Source organism: Vipera ursinii (genome assembly GCF_947247035.1).
Source record: "Vipera ursinii genome assembly, chromosome: 6".
NCBI lineage: Eukaryota > Metazoa > Chordata > Lepidosauria > Squamata > Viperidae > Vipera > Vipera ursinii.
The window spans coordinates 71,182,159-71,203,101 of NC_139515.1; the positions used below are offsets into that span (position 1 = coordinate 71,182,159).

The following is a 20,943-nucleotide window of genomic DNA, read 5'->3' on the forward strand; positions in this document are numbered from 1 at the left end:
GAGTAAGGCAATATTTGCTACCTCGTTCAATGTTTTTGTATCTACAGAAACCTTTTGTTCTCTTTACTGGGAGACTACATAAAAAAGACATTATGTCCAACCTTTAATTTACTTATATATCAGCTGGATGACTTAAACCTTGTATGACAAGTGTTTGCCTTAAATGCGGCAAACCTTATCATACATACCTTATCCCATTCATGCTTACCTGAAAATGTGCTGAAGTGTACTTATCAAATGGGGTTATTTTCTTTTTAGCCTACACAGCATGTTAGTGTAATAGAATATTATGCCATGATTTCACTGAAAAATAGTGGCCTGTCCTTTTTTAAAGGGCTATTTACCATACCAGATAGTGTTCATTTGAATCTGAATATGAAATGAGGGCCTTTTCAAAATGGTGCTCTGTATATAAAGCTTGCCTCTGAACAGCTAGCAGTAGTTATCTGATTAGGAACAAATCAAGACAGTTTATTATAAAGGCTAACCAAGTCCTTGAAGAAGAGACTAGAAGCTTTTTAAAGAATTGGGCTTGATTTGAAGAAACAAACTCATCATCTAGGATGCAAGCTTGGCATATCTGATTTCAGGATTGTGATGGTTACTATACAGAGATCGTATCTTTTTGTGAAATACTTTCTGGGTGAATTCATACATGTTAAATCTTAAGGTGGTTTGTGAATCTAACTTTGAAATCTGTGAGCCATTTTGTTTAAATACAATTGCTTGGGGTTTAATTGAATCATAATTTGATGTTTGAATCCAGACTATGATTTTGACTGGGTGTATCTGTTGCACTTATCTATTACCACTATATGTGAGCCATGATAAGCCTCTCTAAGCCATGGTCAGCACACTAATTAAATTATGTCTTAGCATAATATGTCTTCCTGCCTTTTTCAGCTGCAATGGATGATTGGAGCAGCAGTAACAAACTCATACAGAGGCTGGATTTTTCCAGATGTGGAGAAGACAGTGAGTTGGAAGAGGATATTAGCTTAAGAGTGGAAGATGTGAAGCATGTCACTCCACAGAAAAATTGTGAGTTTCAGAACTGGAGAACGAATTCTCCTTTCCCAGTGACCCCTCAGAGACAATTGAATGATTGCTCTCCGGCACGCCCAGGTTCTTGGGTGAATCCTATCAGGGGATGTAGGGAATCTTTGCGAAAGAAAACTGTCCCTTTGGAAGATTATCCTGGAACTCCTTTGCATTATGTTACTTGGCAGAAGCTGCAACTCTGTGATACCCCGAATACTCCAAAGGTATGGTGATGATGACAATAATAATTCACAAACTGTTCTTCCGAGAGTATCCAAGCCAACTACTGTAAGAGCATATTCTTTATCTTCAGTCTTTCATCATGCTTGAAACTTAATATTGCTAAATGTTTCTGGATTTATGGTCTATAAAACAAATAGGCTATTTTAAGTGAAATTGGTCATGTCAGCTCAGACTTCACGAGTTCCTTAGAGGAGAGGCAGAGGTTACATATTCCTCCATTACTGTTCAGCTTTGAATTCTTTGGGTGAATCCCAAACAGTGTGCCCAGACATAATAATAAGCTTCAAAAGAATGAATCTAAGCTTGCTACTTGAAGAGCACTGAAAGGCACATTTCGAGATTTTAATTAAATGATGTATTATATCTGTCAGAGCATGAACAATGTTTTATTAGACTCTACTGCATAACATGTATATTTAGTGTATGCATAGTAGTGAGCAGCATTCAAGTTATGCTAAACAAACATAATTTACCCCTTGCTTACTCTTCGGGAATTGTAAAATGTGGCAGTACGTTTGGATTGTAAGCCTCCAACAACTGGACGGGTTGGATTTCTGCTCTCACAATCATGGGGCTGGTCACTGTCACTTGTTTGGATTATTTGCACAGGATTACTGTGAGGATAAAATGAATAACAGGGAAGAGAAAGTTCCTCTGTTCCACAGTGAAAGGGGGAAATAAAAATGTGTACAGTATATGCTTCAGAGGTGATGCTAGGCTAGGTACCAATGCGTTTTGGGAGCTCCATTTTACCTATCCTCATGAAAGCAATGCCTACATTTTATTGGATGAATAGCTAGGGATCAAGAGAATATGTTCACCTTTATTCTTGATTCTTTAACAAGATGATGCAGCACTGCAGATAGAACTATACTTCAAAGCACCTTCTGACTTTTTGTCTTACAGGCTTAGATGTAGACTCCCATCAGGATATAGAGTATGATCCTGGTGCATTATTTCATTCTGTTTTGCTTTCTTAAAATTTGAAATGGAACTATTTGAACATTCCACATTCTATCTTTCTGCTAATTTGGATGGATGTCTAAAGACTGCATGAACATCTAGAGCACTGATTGAGGCTTTGCTGTCAGAAATAACTTACTGGTGAAATAACAAAGATAAGCAATCAGACATTCTTCTTTCCTTGATTTCTAAAACTGTACAACCGACAAAGAACAGCTTAACAGGAAACTGAGGTTCATAGCTGACCTCTGGTTTTCAGGCTGCAGATGATGAAGAGCCTTTCAGAATGGCTCAAAGCTTAATTCAGAGATTGGATGAGTTTCAGTCGTGCATTGCTGGGAAAGATTCCAGCTTGAGATCTCAATATAGCCAATACTCACTGGTGGACTAATAGTCTAGGTATCCCTTTATGAGCAGTTCCCTAAAACTATTCTATAATTATCTCCTTTGATAGAAGAGTGCTAAAAATTGCAGCTAAACCAATATCTTATCTTTTGCTTGTTCCAATAGCTGCACTTGCCCAACATGACAAGGGAAATAATCATAGAACTGTAGGGAAATGTCATTGCAATGGCCACTGGAAGCCCCAAAGCTTGTAAGGACATGAAAGGATAGTGTTGGTCTTTGTTTGTGCAGCCCTTCTGTTTGGAAATATCCTTGATTCCAGCCAATGTCCTTGATTAAACAGAATCAAGTGACAAAGTCTTTGCTGGAATGAGCCACGTAGGGGTGAATGTAGGAAGGCATTACTGGACTCCTTGGAAGATGCCATGCTACTACAGTGTGTGTGTTTTTTAAATACATTCTTCATTCTTTCTCTGCAAAGTGAAGAGGGAAATCTTTGCTTTCTGCAGGGTGGGATCATAGTGGATAGATGTTGGGTTTTCCCCCAACATGAGTCTCAAAAGACCACCTGAGTGCATTAGATCAAATTTGGTTTAGTAAAAAGGTGTGTGGAGCATGTTGCAACAGTTCTGAAATACAGTAAAAGCCTGCATAATGTATTTTGATATTGGGAATATTAGATCTTGAGCAGTTGTAAAATCCTCATGCTACAGAGGTTTTCCCATGGGCAATTTTATTTGTATTTTGCTCTAGAGTCTCTTAAGTAAGACAGCTTTCCCTTCACCTGTGGGAAAATTTCCCTCCAAAGGGACGAGGAACTTGAGATTCACTTCCTGTCCTGACCCAGAGGAGGCTCCTCCAGCTTCTTTGGTTAATATTAATCCGTTTACACCTGAATCGTATCGACAGATGGTCTTCCATCCCAGCGGCAAGAGGAAAGCCAGAGGGGAGTCGTGAGTGTTTTCTTCCTAAGATATTTCTCAAAGGATGCAAAATAAGATGATCAGGTAGTCATCTCTGTAGAATCATAAGGTTAGAATTTAGATTGTTTAATGTAACTCACTGATCCAAAGAGAAATCCAAATTGAAGCATCCATGACACATAGTTGTCTAGTTCCTGGTGAGAGATATTCAACACAATCGAAACATCGCAGCTCCCCTCTGTTGAACTATTCTTACTGTTTGGTAATTTTTCCTAATGTTCATCTGGAATCTGCCTTCCTATAACACAGAAAACTATTCTATTTTCTTTATGAATAGGATAGAGAGCAGGTCCCGATTCCCACTGTGTAACATCCAGGTGCTTCAAGAATATTATTTTAGCATTAAAGAAGCATTAGTGATCCACTGGCTTTCAAAATCTCTGTTTCAAGAAATATTGAATATTCTCAGTAGCCTGTTGGACTCATCAACAAGATGAATAGAAATGTTGGACATGTTTTTCAGAACAATTTGCTTACTGTTTCTGTTCTTGCCCACAAAACATACTTTGCAAGAGACAGGATGTTCCCAAAAATATTGCTGTAGTTTATGAAGAGGCCCAGAAGGGCTAACCGGTGTAACATAAAGTGTATGTCTTTTAGAGAAAGCTAGACAACCATCTAATATTTTCACTTTGAATTTATCTTTCATTTATGCAGTAGGATGATTGGTCTATAAGTCCCCCGTTTAATTTGATTCTACAAGGTGTCAAAGGATAAATCACCAAGGCAAAATTCTCTTAAGGCAGAAAGTTCTCAATACCATCACCTTAATTGAAATAGTTGCTTTTGCTATATGTCAAAAAGAATTGTGTGACTCAGCAAAAGCTTCCCGTTAAGAATGTCTATATATATTTCTTGGATACCTTTGGCCTAAACTTCAAAGCTAAATTGCCAAACCACCTGGGAATTAGGATGGGATTGGGGAGTGGGGGGAACCATATTTATATTTTACTATTAAATAAAACTAAATTACACACACATCCATACTAATTTGCAGTTAGCCACAGGAATATGGTAAGAGGAAAGCAAACAATGGCATTATTTTGTTATATTTAATTATATCCTGCCTTTATTATTGGTGCTAGTGGTAGTTCAGTGGTTAGAATGCAGTATTGCAGGCAAACTTTGGCCACTGCCAGGAGTTCAATCCTGACTGGCTCAAGGTTGACTCAGCCTTCCATCCTTCTGAGATTAGTAAAATAAGGACCCAGATTGTTGGGGGGGCAAATATGCTGACTTGGTAAACCACCTAGAGAGTGCTGTAAATCACTGTGGAGCAGTACATGAGTCTAGGTGCTATTGCTAATACAAATAACTCAAGGTGGCAAACACACACAATACTCCTTCCTTCTTCTATTTTCTTCACAACAACAACTCTTTGAGGTGAGTGGGCTGAGAGGGAGGGACTGGCTCAAGGTAACCAGCCAGCTTTTATGCCTAATGTGGGACTAGAACTCATCATCTCCTGATTTCTAGGCCACTACCATAGCAATCTATCCAAGTTAATCACATTGTATAAACAATCATGATTTTCCCCAAAGAAAGGGGATTTTCTATTGCACATATTTCATTTTATGAATTTATGTGGTAGTGATCTTCAGTGGTTCATAATAAACAATAAAAATAGAATAACAGGACAATGCTTCCCACTAAGCCAGGGCTTTTCAACCAGTGGTACAGGTACCACCTGTGGTACATTGGCACCTGGCAGGTGGTACACAACCATCCTAGAAAAGTGGTAGCGGGGGAGGGGAATGAGCTGAACCAGTGGCAGCACCGCACAAGCCTGAGCGAGAGACGGCTGGAGCTGCAGGGCTGTCAGGGCCCAGCGGAAGCACCAGGATCAGCACCAGGCTTCAGCTGGAACTCGGTGCTAATCCCGGCATGTCTGCTGAGCCCAGAAGAAACACTGATCAGCTGGAATGTTGTAGCATCTCCAGGGTCTTGTGATTTACATTCAGATGCTTGGCAACTGATTCATATTTATGACGGTCACAGTGTCCCAGGGTCATGTGAAGTGACTAAAACCTGCTACAACCACCCAGCAGACAGGGGGGGGGGAATAAAAACCAAACACCCCCACCCCACCCCTGCTGCCAATCCTCAACAGAAATGCTCACAACAATGAAAACCTTGGACAGGAGGAAGAGCACTGCCGGCTTGGGGGGCACTTTTTTCAGTGCCATTTTAACTTCGAACAGTCACTAAGCGAACTGTTGTAAGTCGAGGACCTGTACTTCACTTTTTTACTTTTTTCGGGGGGGGGGGTCATCAAGTTTTTGACACCTTGCTAGGCGACTGGTGGTACTCAGATGTTGCCATATCCTAAAAGTGGTACAATGGGTGAAAAGGTTGAAGAGCCCTGCACTAAGCAACCAAACTATTAACTTCCTGACAGCCCTGTCATAACCCAATGCTTGTAGGAATAACCAGATCTTCACAGCCTTCTGGAAGACTAAAAGAGTAGGGGCTCTTTGAGTGGGAGACTATTCCAAAGACTAGGTATACAGAGAAGATACCCCTCCACACCCCTCCCCTCCACACCCCTCCCATGAGATGACAATATTTAAGGGAGGAGATCTGGCACTGTTATATAAGGCTTTAAATAATCAGCATCTTGAATTGCACCTGGAAAACAATTGGGAACCAGTACAGCTCATGCAACAGCAGTCTAATTTGGAGTGTCCAAAACTGCATACACTGCTGCATTCTGGAGTAGTTGCTTCTGGATGATCTTCAAGGCTAGCCCCATATATTGCATCAATCCAACTGGGAATTGATAAGTCATGCATGATCATCAACAGGTCCACCCAGTTTGGATGTAATTAGTGCATAAGAAGAATTTATGTGTCCCTGGCCATGGCTGGCACTTGCTCTTTCAGAAAGAGTTATGATTCTTGAAAGACCCCAAAATTGCTACCTCTTGGGGGGAGTGAGATAGGGGTGGTGGTGGTAAGGGGTAAACACTCACAACAATTCCTTCTTGCTAAGGTTCAATCACAGCCACTTTCTTCTTATCCCGACCCTTACAGCTCCAGGCACCAAGCAAGCTCTTGAATAGCATCAATTTCTTGGCATGGAGTAGAAATGTATAACTGAGTATCATTCATACTCTGATGATACCAAACCCCATGCCGGGATTGACTTTACCCAGCAGCTTCATATAGATATTAAAGAGATCTTTTTGCAGAATTGTAATTCCCAGGTTGTCTAAAAATTGGGTATAAAATTGATTTAAGCCTGATTGTAGATCCACTTGTGGTTTGTTGGCCTAGTATAGAAAGAAAAAATTGAGTCCTCACTGAATATCACAACAATTATCTCTCATTATTGTTTGTTACGGTGTGTTCCCCTGTTCACTGCACATCTACAGACACTGGACAAAAAAGATGTCTGACCTGATCTTGCTAACATGCCATAGCTGGAGACAAGTTTCCTTCCAAGGTAGCTTAGAATAGCATACTGTCATTCCCCATATTATTTTATTTTATTATTTCATTTAGGTTTGCATATCTCCAAAATAATAGTGCTACCAGAGCTTGGCTGAAAAATAAATCTAATGATAATTATATGGTAGCAAAATTATTGAAAACTCTTTGCTACCATATACCAATGATCTGGATTCACAGCAATTCACAGATATGATATCCATAGAAACTACTAATATTTAAATATTTAGAAGGTTTACACCTAATATCATTGGAATAGGAAACTAACACATGTGATTAAACTTACCATTTTAGAGAGGATCCCAACCAAACAGATGGACCAATGGAGCTGGGAATGCCTGCCAAGGTGAGTAATAAGTAATACCACCCAATTTTATTTAATTTGCTGTCAAGAAAAATATCTGCACTATCCTTGAACAATAGAGAAATCATGATTTGGAACACATTTTCAAAGAAAATCTACACTTTAATTCATGTTAATATGTGCTTTAGTGTGTGTAGGAAGAAAGAAACGAAGCGGGCAGTAGTGCAATGTGTCTGTCTTTGGAATGGCTGTAGATAATCCTATGGCTCCCTATGGTCCTGAGAAAAGATATACCGTAACTGCTTTAAGGAGGTACCATATCACTTAGAATCATATCCAAAGCATTGCATATCCATACACTATGATATGCCACACCTGTAGACTTCAGTCTGAGAGATTGCCCAACTATTGACATGAGGCAATTATTTCAAGTGGCAGATGGTCATTGTATAGGAGCTATCTGCACTTCTGCTAAATTGCAGGGCAGAAATGTTCCAGGTACTGTGAATTCATCACCTGTCTTCAGGTGTGATAAGGACACTGTTCTAATATCCATATCACACTTTAGTGCTAATGGTATAGTTATTTTCTGTAAATGTTTAGGGTTGCTTCCATTTAAGAGGAACACAATTTGAAACCAAAATATATGTACAATTTTAATACAACTGAAAGTAATATTCTGAAGGCTAAGAAAATCCCATTTGCGAAAACCGTTCCTTATTTGATTATGCTTCATTTTTATTAAATCAATTAAACACGTGTTTCATATTTTAATTAGTTTTCCAAGCAAAATGTTCTCATTTTAGCAGCTTCTAAAATGAAATCAACATTGTCTACAATCTGTAAATATGGAAAACTATGGCCTGTTAAAGGAGAAGAGATTTTGGAAGTTGGGAAGAAAACTAGTTTATTGACCCCTGAATTCTTTTCTTACCATTGTTACAAATGACTATTAATTACTGCAGGATAAATTAGGCAATTAAAAGTCTCTAATTGAAAACCTAATGAAGACAAAGCTCCTTAAAGAGTATTGTGGTGTGGGGAAGAGAAAAACAGTTTTACTGAGCAGTAAATTCCTTCTGCTGTTGTGTTCTCCTTCTCAAATATCCTATTATCCTCTCTTCCCCTTGAGTCACAGCAAAATTATTAGGATTACAGGGTGGATTTTTGTTTACTACTTGAAATGTAGAAGGGATAAAGCAACATTGCCCTCTTTTGGTGGAAAACCAGGCTGATTCTAAAATATACCCCTTGGTCTTCTTTAGCATCTTTTTTTTCCCCTTTGGCGTTGAGAAATAAAATGAAAAGGTTAAGGTGAACCCTTAAATCAGGGGTCTTCAAACTTGGCCCTTTTATGACTTGTGGACTTCAACTCCCAGAATTCCTCAGCTAGGCACGCTGGCTGAGGAATTCTGGGAGTTGAAGTCCACAAGTCATAAAAGGGCCAAGTTTGAAGACCCATGCCTTAAATGAACCTTATTCATTTAAGAACAGTATTTTCAACAAAGCACCAAATAAAAATTAAATAATCAGAAATATGCAGGGGTTGAAGAAATCAAGACTGGAGAAAAGGATTAGAAAAGAGATTGCTTTGATGCTGAAGTAATCCTAGTCAGAGTATAATGATGGGAAATAGAAGACAGTTACAGGAATTTGATTGTGGCTAGAATTTGATTGTGGCTAGATAGTGAAGTACAACTCCCAGCATCTTTCTCCTTAGCCATGTTTCCTAGGGATGCTTGATATTGTAATTCACAAACAACTGGACTGCCATAAAACTCTTTCCACTGCTGTATGCTCCATGGTGTTGCTACTGTTTCCAGTCTAGAAGCTCTGGAACCCAGTTACTATGGTTTGAAAATTATGGATTGTTACTTTATATATTGCATAAACCCAGGTAACTGTAACTGTCCAAAAAAAACTACACTTAAAAGAAGGTTGAGGATGGAACATAGTCCTTTATATCTAGAAACTATAAAGTTTGGAAAGGTTTGGGTAAATAATGGCAGTGACTATAGAGGAGCCTGAAGTAAGATTTTGTATTACAGGAGATCAACAAGCTCTCCTTGATCTTTGGTGAGCAGGGCAGCCTTATCTATCCTTCTCATCTATCCTCAGAGATTCCTCTTGCGTGAGAGCAACATGGTTTCCCGCTACAAGAAGGAATTCCTCGAGCTGGAGAAGATTGGTGTGGGGGAATTTGGTTCTGTTTATAAGTGCATCAAAAGACTGGATGGTTGTGTCTATGCCATCAAACGCTCAAAGAAACCCCTCGCTGGGTCCTCAGATGAGTAAGTGTACAGTGTAAAATTATAAATATCTCTGGACATGCCACCCTTCCTCCTCCAACGATAGATTAAAACCATGTCTTCCAGATAACATTTACTTCTGAATTTCTGAAACTAAACAGTACATCTTCTGTTATGTAGAGAAAGATGTACTTCTTCTGTTATGTTTTCTTGACAGTATACAGATCAGTATCATTTAGCTAGGTTTTGAAAATGTCTCTCTGGCATTGAGCTTTATTCTTGAATCCATCCATGTTGTTTTTTTGATAACCTATTGATATGGCTTTGCCCTAGCCTTCTGTGATATTTTAAAACAAACCTTAGTTTTTTCTATAATCCTGGGAACTCCTGGAGGGGTCCCATCAGTGGTGGGATTCAGCCAGTTCGCACCACTTCGGCAGAACCGGTAGCTAATTTTTTGTTGCCCAGGCCCAGAATGGACTTTTGGAAGTGGCATCCACAAAGAGAACCGGTTGTTCACATATTTGAATCCCACTCCTGAATCCCATTCAAGTATAAACTGTTTAGCTTTTTCCAAGGTCAGCTGTATGTTGCTGTTTGCTACAACTGGGCCTTGAAAAAAAGGTGACATTAAACAATTTAGGACACTTTTTTAAAAGCCATCAAATGTCTATAAACATAGTTTTCATCTTGTCCTTCAAAATAGCTTTTCTTTGGTCCATCGATACAAAAAGTATATGACCACAAGTCTTTTAAAGAGTAAATACAGGCAAATACTTTGCTCCCAATTTTACATATTTTTAAATGTGGGGAGGTAGATTAAAATCAAAAGTGAAAGCTCTGAGACCTTCATTTATTCCTTAAAATACCTGAAATCTCACTGTTGGAGATTAACCCTCACCCTAACAATGTGCTGTGTAAAACCTATTCCAGCTTGTGAGTTGACAGGGTGGGCACTTCTATTAAATCTATGTTCAGTGCTGTAAAAATTACCCATGTTTTTTTATATTTCATCTGTCCAAGCTTTCTTTCAATTGAAAGGAAGTACCTAGAATTTTATAGCAACATGAAATACTGAAGTTTATTTACAGATAAACTGACTGAGCATCATACAAGCCATATGGTGAAAAATCAACATTCCCAGTGACATTAGAGTTTTAGATAACAGCACTTCACAAGTTGTTATTAAGTTATGGAGTCCAAATCCAGCTTTTTGTCTCTGTAATTGTCCCAAAGGTGCTTTTCCAAAAGACAACTGGACTTTCTTGGTTTTTTTTTAAACATTTCACTTCTCATCCAAGAAGCTTCTTCAGTTCTAACTAGAGTTCTCACTAGCACTGAAGAACCTTCTTGGATAGAAGGTATAATGTATTGGGCTTTGTCTTGCTCAGGGAATATCTTGTGGGTTAATTGCTGGAAGGTTGCTCAAGCAGGGAAGCTGGCTAACGGCTCACAGCTCCTCAGACAACCCGTCTCCAGCGCTGCCATTGGCTGCCTCTAGGGCGGCAATAGGTTGCTTTAAACCTATTGGCCGCCGCCTAGAGGCCAGGGTATAAATTGCTGTGTTCGCAGCCCTGTTTCTCTGTTCAGTTCCTGAAAGCAATAAACAATGTTCTTTGCTGAACTCACTTGCCTCGTCATCGATTATGCCAGGGGTGTCAAACTCAATTTCATTGAGGGCCGCATCAGCATTGCGGTTGCCCTTAGGGGGCCGGGTGGGTATGGCCAGGGTGGGCGTGGCCTACTGGGTGGGCGTGGCTAGAGTGCGTATGGCCTACTGGGTGGGTGTGGCCAGCTCTACATCGTTCGCATCAAGGGTGCCTATGGGGGCCTGGGCAGGAGTGGGACAGATCTGAGGGTCTCTGGCAGAAGGAGGGTCTCTGGGCCAGGGCCAAGGCAGTGGGGGCTGTTCTCTCACTGTTTCCAGGATGGCTTCGCGGGCTGCATGAAACCACTTCGCGGGCCGGATCCGGCCCCCAGGCCTTGTGTTTGACATGTCTGGATTATGCAATGAACCCAGTATCTAACAGAAGTGAAACAGTTTCAAAGAAAAAACTAGAACGTCCAGTTGCCTTTTGGAAAAGCACCTTTGGGGCAACCATGACTTGGGTGGCTGAAAATCTCCACAGATATTTCTGTAAATTGGATTCCTGTGTTGCAGTAAGCAAAGTGATTTGCTTAGTGAATTGACTGGACCCAGCTACTAGTGTAGGCTGTTGTGGGAACCAATCTAAGGTATCTCCAGAACAATTTCTGAAACCCTTTCCTGTCAAAATTCTAATCTCATAACAGTATCCTAGTTGGAATTGTGGCTCTCTTTTTTCTGTGTCTGCCTGCAGGCAGATGGCTTTGCGGGAAGTCTATGCACATGCAGTACTTGGTCATCATCCCCATGTTGTCCGTTACTACTCTGCTTGGGCAGAAGATGATCACATGATCATACAGAATGAGCACTGCAATGGTAAGGAGAAGGGTCCCTCTGAAGATTTTTGCTTCACAGTGCCAAACTCAGGAAACGTTATGAATTCTTTCATGCAGTGCAGCCTTATGGATGACGTATGTCTTGCACCAGACTTCCATGCTAGTTGTAAATTATGGGGCTTATAGTTTACTACTTTGTAATGGGGCAAAGGATTTCAGGTTGAGAGAGGCTGTAACAATTATGTTTAATATCTATGAACTTTAAAAGTCTAGTACTAACGAGTTCAGGTATCAAGAATTGTAATAAGAGAAGGTATGAGAGAAAATAGATGTGCTTCTGAATTGCTAGTTCTTTTAAAGTGCTCTAGCGGAGAATCAGCTCAGCATCATTCCTTCGCTCAAGCTGTATCAAGGTACTATGGCTTTGTTGGCTTGGCCATCAGTTGGATTTTCCTGCAACATATATGGAGGTGACTTTCGTTTAAGAAACCTGGCTAGTGTACTGCTATTCTAAGCCTATAAATTATGAATATTGGTTCTAATTAGAACAAATTGCTTTTCTTTGGTAATTACCTGAAACCATTTTCTAACATCACAGCTTAGTTGTAAATTCAAACCGGTTTGTTCAGTATCCTAGCAAAAACTTTACTGGAAACCTGATAAGAATAGCAAATGTGATTGCTTTTCATGACGTTTTCACATCAGCTTTCTTCATTATTCACCCTTTCCCAACCTGGTGCATTTTGTACTTGTTGGACTTCAGTTTCTTGGTGGAGCAGTGGGCTAATGCCTTCTTAAGTAACACCAGCTGCCTGCAATTAGTGCAGGTTTGCATCCCACCAGGCTCAAGGTTGACTCAGCCTTCCATCCTTCCCAGGTAGGTAAAATGAGGACCCAGATTGTTGGGGGCAATTAAGCTGACTTTGTAATAATGCCACTTGGTGTGTGTGTGTGAAAGCCCTAATAAGCAGGCATATACATAGAATGAAGGCTACTGCTAAGCTTGTAAAGCCGCCCTGAGTCTTCGGAGAAGGGCGGGATATAAATGGAATTAAAATAAAAAAAAATAAAAAAAAAAGTTTCCAAAATTCAAGTCAGTTCTTGTCCTAGACAAGCACCAGAAATAAAGAAGAATCGAATTTAGAGAAGCTGGTTAAATCTTCATATCTCATGGGTACTTTAACATAGAATTTTGGAACCAAATCGAAGCTAATTTTCTTCTGGCTCAATGCTCAAAATCCCAAACTGGGATTTTATAAAATCTCCTGTTTTGTAATTTTAATTGGTTAAATTATTCAAGACTTTGGGTTAGGCAGTTTTCCCATTTGTGGGAGCTCCATGATTTCCCTCCCTCCCGAGTGCCATGATGCCCTTGCACGAGACTTTGTGCAAGCATATTGGTTTCTTTCTCTTGTTCATCTTGTAACTGAATGTGGCAGTACTAGACAAGAAGATAAATGTGGGGCAAGGAGGAATAGATGTCATCTGCACTTCTTTTTTCATTAGGTAGAAAGGGTGTGGGTCATCTCTGGCTGTTATAACTGCAGGATTTGCAACAAACAGTCCTGAGGATGTGGAAACTGGTAATAATATCTGTGTGAAAGGGCCCCCAGATGAGTGATTCAGGGGGTCTATGTGCTATCAGATGGAACACAGAATAACTTTGCTATGTATGAATATTTTATTGTCTTTATTATGTTATTTAGTGTTTAATTGTAAAATATTTTTGAATTGTAACCTGTTCAGAGTCATTGACTGAGATGGGTGGCTATAGAAATTGAACTGAACTGAACTGAATTGAATTGAAATGAATGCTTGGTTTTCCATAGGTGGGAGCCTTCAGGATGTGATTTTGGAAAATTCAAAGACAGCAGATTATTTCAAAGAATCTGAGCTGAAGGAAATTTTATTGCAAGTCTCCATGGGACTGAAATACATTCACACTTCTGGCCTGGTTCATATGGATATCAAACCCAGTAAGTGTGTCTGGTCAGTAATGCTCTATTCATTAAAGTAATTAGATCATTAGAGTGATTATTTAGTCCACCTTTGCTTTAGAACCTCATCATGATACATAGAATTCTTCCTTCTCCAGTTTTTTCAACAACTCTAAGGTATGGATTTTGCTTAGAGTGACTAGGCCAAATTCAGACTTGATGTTGCAGTTAGCATGTGGTCATTAACACTTAAGGTTTTGAGACTTCCTCTTATATTTATTTGGAATTGTAAGCATTCTGGAATAGAGCTCTGAAAGGTCACTACAGATTCTCAACTAAAGTTCACTCATAAATCAGTGACTATGATTCAAGTTGCATGACCCTTAATAGACCTTGTCTCTTTCTGCCATGGGTTTAAAAATATTATGCAGTAATGTAATTGGTTGGTTTTAATGTGCTGTATAAACCACCCAACAGTAGTTTATTTTTAAAAATTACTTAGTACCTTGCTGTATGCAGACTAATAGAATATCTGCAGGTCTATTGTATGTATGGTAATATATATCCTATCTTTCTGCTCACATCCTTTCTGCTTATCTTGCCACTTGGGACAAAATTATTTTTCACAACAAATAAGAGTTCATACTTCTGTATTTTTCTTAATGGACACTTTTATGATGTGCAGATGCTTATAATGCGTAAGCCACATTGACTGTAGCTGATATAAGTTATCTGAATGCATATTGCAAGTTAGCACAATTCCTTCTTCATTGCAGGCAATATTTTTATATGCCGCAGTCTACCTGGGTCTGCTGGTCAAGAGGAGAGTGACGGGGAAGATGATGATATTGCTACTTCGAATGTGGTATATAAAATTGGTGTGTAACTTGGTTTCTTTTGGACCACTTGTTGTCAAATGATTTCCGACATACACTCTGCCAATAGCATGTTTATCAATTGCTATATCAGAGCAGGCTGCATTATACATTTCTAATCTACCATATTTATAAGTGAATGGGTTTGAGCTTGGTTATTGCTAGTTAAGTGTGATCAGCTTCTTTGCCTGGGCTATTGCAGGCCCAGCTAAATTACAAGAGAAGGAAAACAGAACTGTAAACAATTAAAGCTGCCTGACTGAATCCTGGCTGTATTTAATATTGGAATCAGAAGAGCTGGGAGATGTAAAGGCTGGTGATCTAGAAATGTTTGAAATTTGTTAGCTAATATCACTGTCCATATAAAAATATAGCCAAAATGATAATTGTTCTATTTTTGGCATGTGTTCTATAGTACATTGTTAACAGCAATTCAGATATACTGTACATTCAGTCATAAGTAGCCTGTGATAAGAAGAGGTTTAGAGAAGGATAATGTTATATAGAAAAGGATCCAGGTGGCTGAGCTGTCCAATATTTGTTTAAGAAGTTTGCTGGAATGCAAACTCAGTCCTGACTCTGCAGTGCTCTTCTTGCACTTTCAGATGTGCTATTCTAGGCACTCGCTTTCTTAGGAAAAGAACCTGGGTGAAATTGTATGGAGAGCTGAAGTCAAATACATTTAGAAGACAGCAGATTGAGAAAAGGCAGACATACTGTATGTTCATGGTTCTTATAGTGGACAAGTCCAAAAATAAAACCTTTGAAAATCAGTAATGCATGTAATGATTTCTGTTGTTGACAATATTCCTTTGGCAGGGGATCTTGGACATGTGACATCCATAACCAATCCACAAGTAGAGGAGGGAGATTGCCGCTTCTTGGCCAATGAAGTCTTGCAAGAGGTAAAACTCAGAGGACTTTAGGGTTGCACTGGAATCTTCAAAGCAGAAGAAACTTCTCCTGACCCTTCCAATATTATTCCTTTTATTATACTCAGATTCATACATTAATCTTAACTTAATAAAAGTCCCCAGACAAGAATTGAGGCATTACGTTCTTAAGAGATCCAAATGTATTGGCTTAATGCAGCTATTAGAAACCTATCTGGGTACATTTAGATAAGAAAATTAAAATTAATAGCATGGAATGAGAATACATTGAAACTAGGTCAGGAATCAATTGGTGTTCAGATGTGGTAAAAAAATAAAGGTTCCCCATGCCGGTCATGACTGACTCTAGAGTAGGGATCCTCAACCTTGGCAACTTTAAGACTTGTGGACTTCAACTCCCATAATTCCTCAGCCAGCTTTGGGAGTTGAAGTCCACAAGTCTTAAAGTTGCCAAGATTGAGGATCCCTGCTCTAGAGTGGTGCTCATTCCTGATTCGCAGTTATAGCCAGTGTTTTCTGAAGATGCTTCCTTGGTCATGTGGCCAATATGACTATAATCCAAAGGAACACAAAACACTGTTACACTCTTCTATCCCTCATCATTTATAGTTCTGATAAGGGTTGATGTAGCTCTGCACTTCTACAGAGTAATGAGTTGCCCATTTCAGAATTATAGCTAATATGGGCATATTCTAGTATTTTTGCTACTTATGTTTGACCTTTGTATTTCATGTCAATGAAAACCTAGTAACCAGATTTATATTTAAAGAAAATATTTCTTATGCATCTTCTGGTCCAGAGCCAATACTGTAATTTCTAGAAATATGTATAGAATGTTGTGGGAATGCCACTTATGTAAACCTATGCATTATTGTTTTAAAAATATTGTTTTCTTAACTGAATGTGACCTGACATGGGTGTATGGGTTTTCTCTTATTTCCTCCATAGCAATATTGCTATCTGCCCAAGGCAGACATCTTTGCTCTTGCCTTAACTATTGCTCTGGCGGCAGGTGCTGCTCCGTTGCCTGCCAATGACACCCCGTGGCACCACATCCGCAGAGGCAACCTTCCATGTATCCCTCAGCAACTGTCATGTGACTTTACAGAACTGCTCAAGGTGAGTCCTTTTGGGGGAGCCAGGAAGAATGCTGGCATTGAAAATTTGGTGGTGAAAGACCTTTCTCCTTTGTTTTGTGGAATATCAGCTTATGGTTCATCCTGACCCAGTAGTGAGGCCATCAGCTGCTGCACTAACCAAGCACCCTCTCCTCCGACCTTCTCTTGGCAAGGCTGCCCAGCTTCAGGAACAGCTCAATGTGGAGAAATTCAAAACTGCTATGCTGGAAAGGTGAAGTCCTGTGCTTTCTAATAGCAAAGAAAGATGTGTAAATGGTACAGTTGTGTACAAAGTGTCTTGGAAGCTAACTCCTTTCTTGGAGAACTTATTCTAGCTGCTACTTACACGTCTATTTGAATTTCATACCCTGATCCCTTTATCACTCTCAGCCAGTGGTGGGATTCAGCTGGTTTGCACCACTTTGGCAAAACCGGTAGCTAATTTTTTGCCCAGGCCCAGAATGGACTTCTGGAAGCAGCATCCACACAGAGTACCGGTTGTTCACGTATTTGAATCCCACCACTGCTCTCAGCCATTACAGAATATAAATATGCTGATTTTGTAGTCTTTAACAAAACCTTACACAGAGGAAATTTCTCTTGAAAGGTTAAAGTACTATTGTTTTGAAAGGACAGTTGTTTATTGTTGACTTTTTCATGAGTTCTTGTTATGTATCTCCTTTTAAGTGCTTTGTTTCACACCATACATGCAGGAAACAAGCTGGAGATGGTAGCAATCCATTTGGTTATATAGGAGTGGCAAGTCAGGTGTCTGCAACAGCCTCTTTAAAAAATTGACAAACCATCTTTCTAATTTTACGTGACAGGAAAAAAAGAACTACATATAGGGAATAATATTAATTTAAATTAAGTGTAGTGTTTGTGCTGGCGCAACTCACATTTGCAGATAAAGGTCCATATTTGTTCTTTGATTAGAGTACGGCTATCTAGCAAATCAGGCAAGAACAGGACAAAAATATATTGAATTTAAATGCTAAATTTTGAATATAGTTAATAAAGTAATGCTTTTACTATAAAGTTAATTTTTAGAAGCAGAGTTAAGAGATCTTATGATTCCCTCAAAGTCTTCCATGGCATCATGACTCTATGCCCTTGTTATACAGGATGAATTGGCATTTATTTCACAAGCCATTCTCCATTGCAAGGCACTCTCCATGACAAGAAAACATATTGAATTTGAATTCAGCAGCTCTGTTTTAGTGTAAGAGATCATTTTACTCCAGAATGAGGAAGCATCTATTGAATTAAGAAAACTGAACATACTGAGCTGCATTCTTAATTTTGGGAAAGATTCCATTCATTTCATTATGGTCCACTGGATTGTTTATTAATCCTATTGTCTTATTTTTGTGTAGAGAGCTGAGAGCAGCCCGGGTTGCCCAAGCCTTTCTAAAGGATCCATCTTTAGAACGGACCAGAGTACAAGAATCTGGAATTGGTTTAAGGCATCAAAACACCAAGAAGCGGCTGGTGGGAGGAAAAAATACTCGATCTTTTAGTTTTACTGCTAGTGGCTATCGAGGACCAGGCTATGCTAGTCATTCAAATAACTGAAAGGCATCTCAGTTTGAAAAGTACTCATTTGGTTGAGAAAGTCATATTTTTACCTAATATGTCAATGACTCCAAGGAATCATGGTGCTGGTTTGGATCTTTCACTCTACAAGAACAATGTATTATATTACAACATAAACCACTTTAGTCCTCTGAATCCAACAGCTATAACTCATAAACCCAATCAGACATGTACCTCAGAAGAGGCTCATGACAAAACTTTAAGCAGAGCAAATCTTCAAAGTGAACTTCCGTAAATTTTATGCTTTTGATGCATCATATTAATAGTTCCACGATTCTGGGGGTTATATTCCAATGTATCAGGAGGGTGTCAAGCCTTATTTAAATTGGCATATTTTCTCCCTTAGATTTTCTGAACATCCATAGCTTTCTTTACTCTTCTTTTATATCTATTCATTTTTAAAGATCTCTGCATCCCACTGTTTCTATTTTTTTAAGTCAGAAATGACCATTTGCAGATTGTTTAAAGGACTGACTTCTTAGGCAATAGTGGGTAACTGGTATTCTTGTAGTTCATGAAAAGATTGTAAGAAGCCGGGCCCTACCTTGGGATTCTGTTCTCAACAAAGAACACAACTTGAACGAAATATATTGTATTAAGCAAGCTAAGCAGATTAAATTTAATAAAGTACAGAAGTTAAGAAAAACATGTTTTCAAATTAGATTATATCTCCTTCTACACGCAGTAGCAGGGAGGTTAAACGTGTTTATTCAGAAAGTGGGTGCCTGCTTTATTTTTGACGAATGAGATATATAGAAAATAATTTTCATACCTAGGGGTGAACATTTGAACCACATAGACAATAGATCTTTTTTAGAGTCCTACAATTATATTTTGTAAAAAAAAAGCAAATCTAATAAAGTAAATCTTATATTCCAGGCAAAATGTTAACTATGGATAGAATTGCATGTCCAAAGGTCACTCTTCTATTTATAAGTTTAGTTATAAACTTACTATATGTGCTCCCTAGACATTCCTGAATATGATTTTATGTCTAGCTGCTGGACAGCCAACACTCTACTGAGAGCTTTTTTTTAGTTCACTTGTGAATAAAGCTTTTGAAGTTGTTCATTTAAAGGACTGCATATTTTGCAGACTGCTTTGAGATTTACAAGAGATGGCAACTTTAGCCACTTTAACACATTGCTGTGCCTATTCTGTAGACACATAACTTTGTATAGTTGCTTCCTAATGGGAATGGACAAACTAATTCTGCTTGGAGGAAATGTCATCAGATGAATTGTTAATATTGCATTAAAATATTCCTTTGGAGAGGTCAAAGTAGGTATCAATAAGTCTAGGTGTGGTAAAGAATTGTCACTGATAAATTAAAATCCAGCAATAGTAAACTTTTCCTTTTTTTCCAAACCATTAAAAATGGACTAAATACAAACAATATTTGATAAGTGATTTTGTACAGCACTCCTTATTTAGCAATTAAGTCCTATTCCATTGACTAAGTTGCTAAGCAAAACAGTTGCTAAGTGTGTGTTTGTGTGTGTGTGTGAGAATTTGAAAAGGTTACTGTTTGCTGTCATATCATTTAGAAAAGGTTCTCATACTACTATACCAATATTACTTCAGTGTACATTGTCGGGTGTATGAAATTTGGTCATAAATTGATGCACTGGTCAGAAAATGGCCTTATTATTTTCATATTTGTGAATGGTCACTAATCAAGGTAGTCACTAAACGAAAAGTGGATATAATAATTCCACTCACATGTAAATATGTGTATCTTTTTGCCTATGTGATAATCATTTGTTGATGTTGGGAAACAGTCAGCTAGGCTGGAAGGATGGGTTAAGTGAGGATACAGCTTGAAATCATTGTGCAAGTGCAAATGACATAAGACTGACCTCTCCCAAGACCCATGAAACCTTAGCTGATAATTCTCAGGGAAAAGCAAGCAGTCTGGGAAGATTTTTGAAACATGGGTAGAAGTCAATAAAAGTTGTTTACTGTGCAGTATAATTTATTTATTTGCAAGTAGCTCTGGTTGTTTGTGCCTGGCAGTATTTCACTATTTTCTAAGAATTTAATATGGGATAACGCTCTCAAATGATTGAAATGGGATTTTTTTAAAAAATGTGCCTGTTTGGAGAAGTAAGATGTATGTCTGCCTTTTATGACTGATTAAATGTTAGGATAGATTGCTCTATGGTTACCGGTAAGTAGGGTAAAGAATGCTTCCCAGTAGACATTTGGAGAGGTAGTTACAAACAGTCCCTGAAATAGAGGTTTATATAATTGTAGCCCAATTTCTATTTCTTAGGTGATGTAGAATGTAATAGCCTTGCAACTTCAGACACATTTGAATTGTACTGATTATATGGACTTTTTAAAATTGGACTTTAGAATATAGTACTGAAATTGTTTGCCAAAATCTGGATAAAGACGTGTGGCCATACAAGTTCTGATAGAACTTTACTAGAAATCAATCCTACTGAACACCTGGCGCAATCAAAAACTGGAAATAATTAACTTTGAGGTTAAACTCAAAACCCCTTCAATATAAGATGTTTG

The 20,943-nt window shown here is 38.7% G+C and overlaps 1 protein-coding gene across 1 annotated transcript; it reads left to right on the forward strand.

Moving 5' to 3' along the window:
* Positions 1–905: 905 nt before the first annotated feature.
* Positions 906–18,396, forward strand: WEE2 (WEE2 oocyte meiosis inhibiting kinase; the record flags this gene model as incomplete). Its single annotated transcript, XM_083365189.1, has 11 exons — positions 906–1,265; positions 3,346–3,545; positions 7,319–7,370; positions 9,447–9,619; positions 11,917–12,038; positions 13,828–13,974; positions 14,712–14,813; positions 15,630–15,715; positions 16,652–16,822; positions 16,911–17,053; positions 18,198–18,396. The coding sequence occupies exons 1-11, from the start codon at positions 909–911 to the stop codon at positions 18,394–18,396; spliced, it is 1,752 nt and encodes a 583-aa protein (XP_083221315.1). The 5' UTR covers positions 906–908.
* Between the last annotated feature and the right edge of the window lie 2,547 nt (positions 18,397–20,943).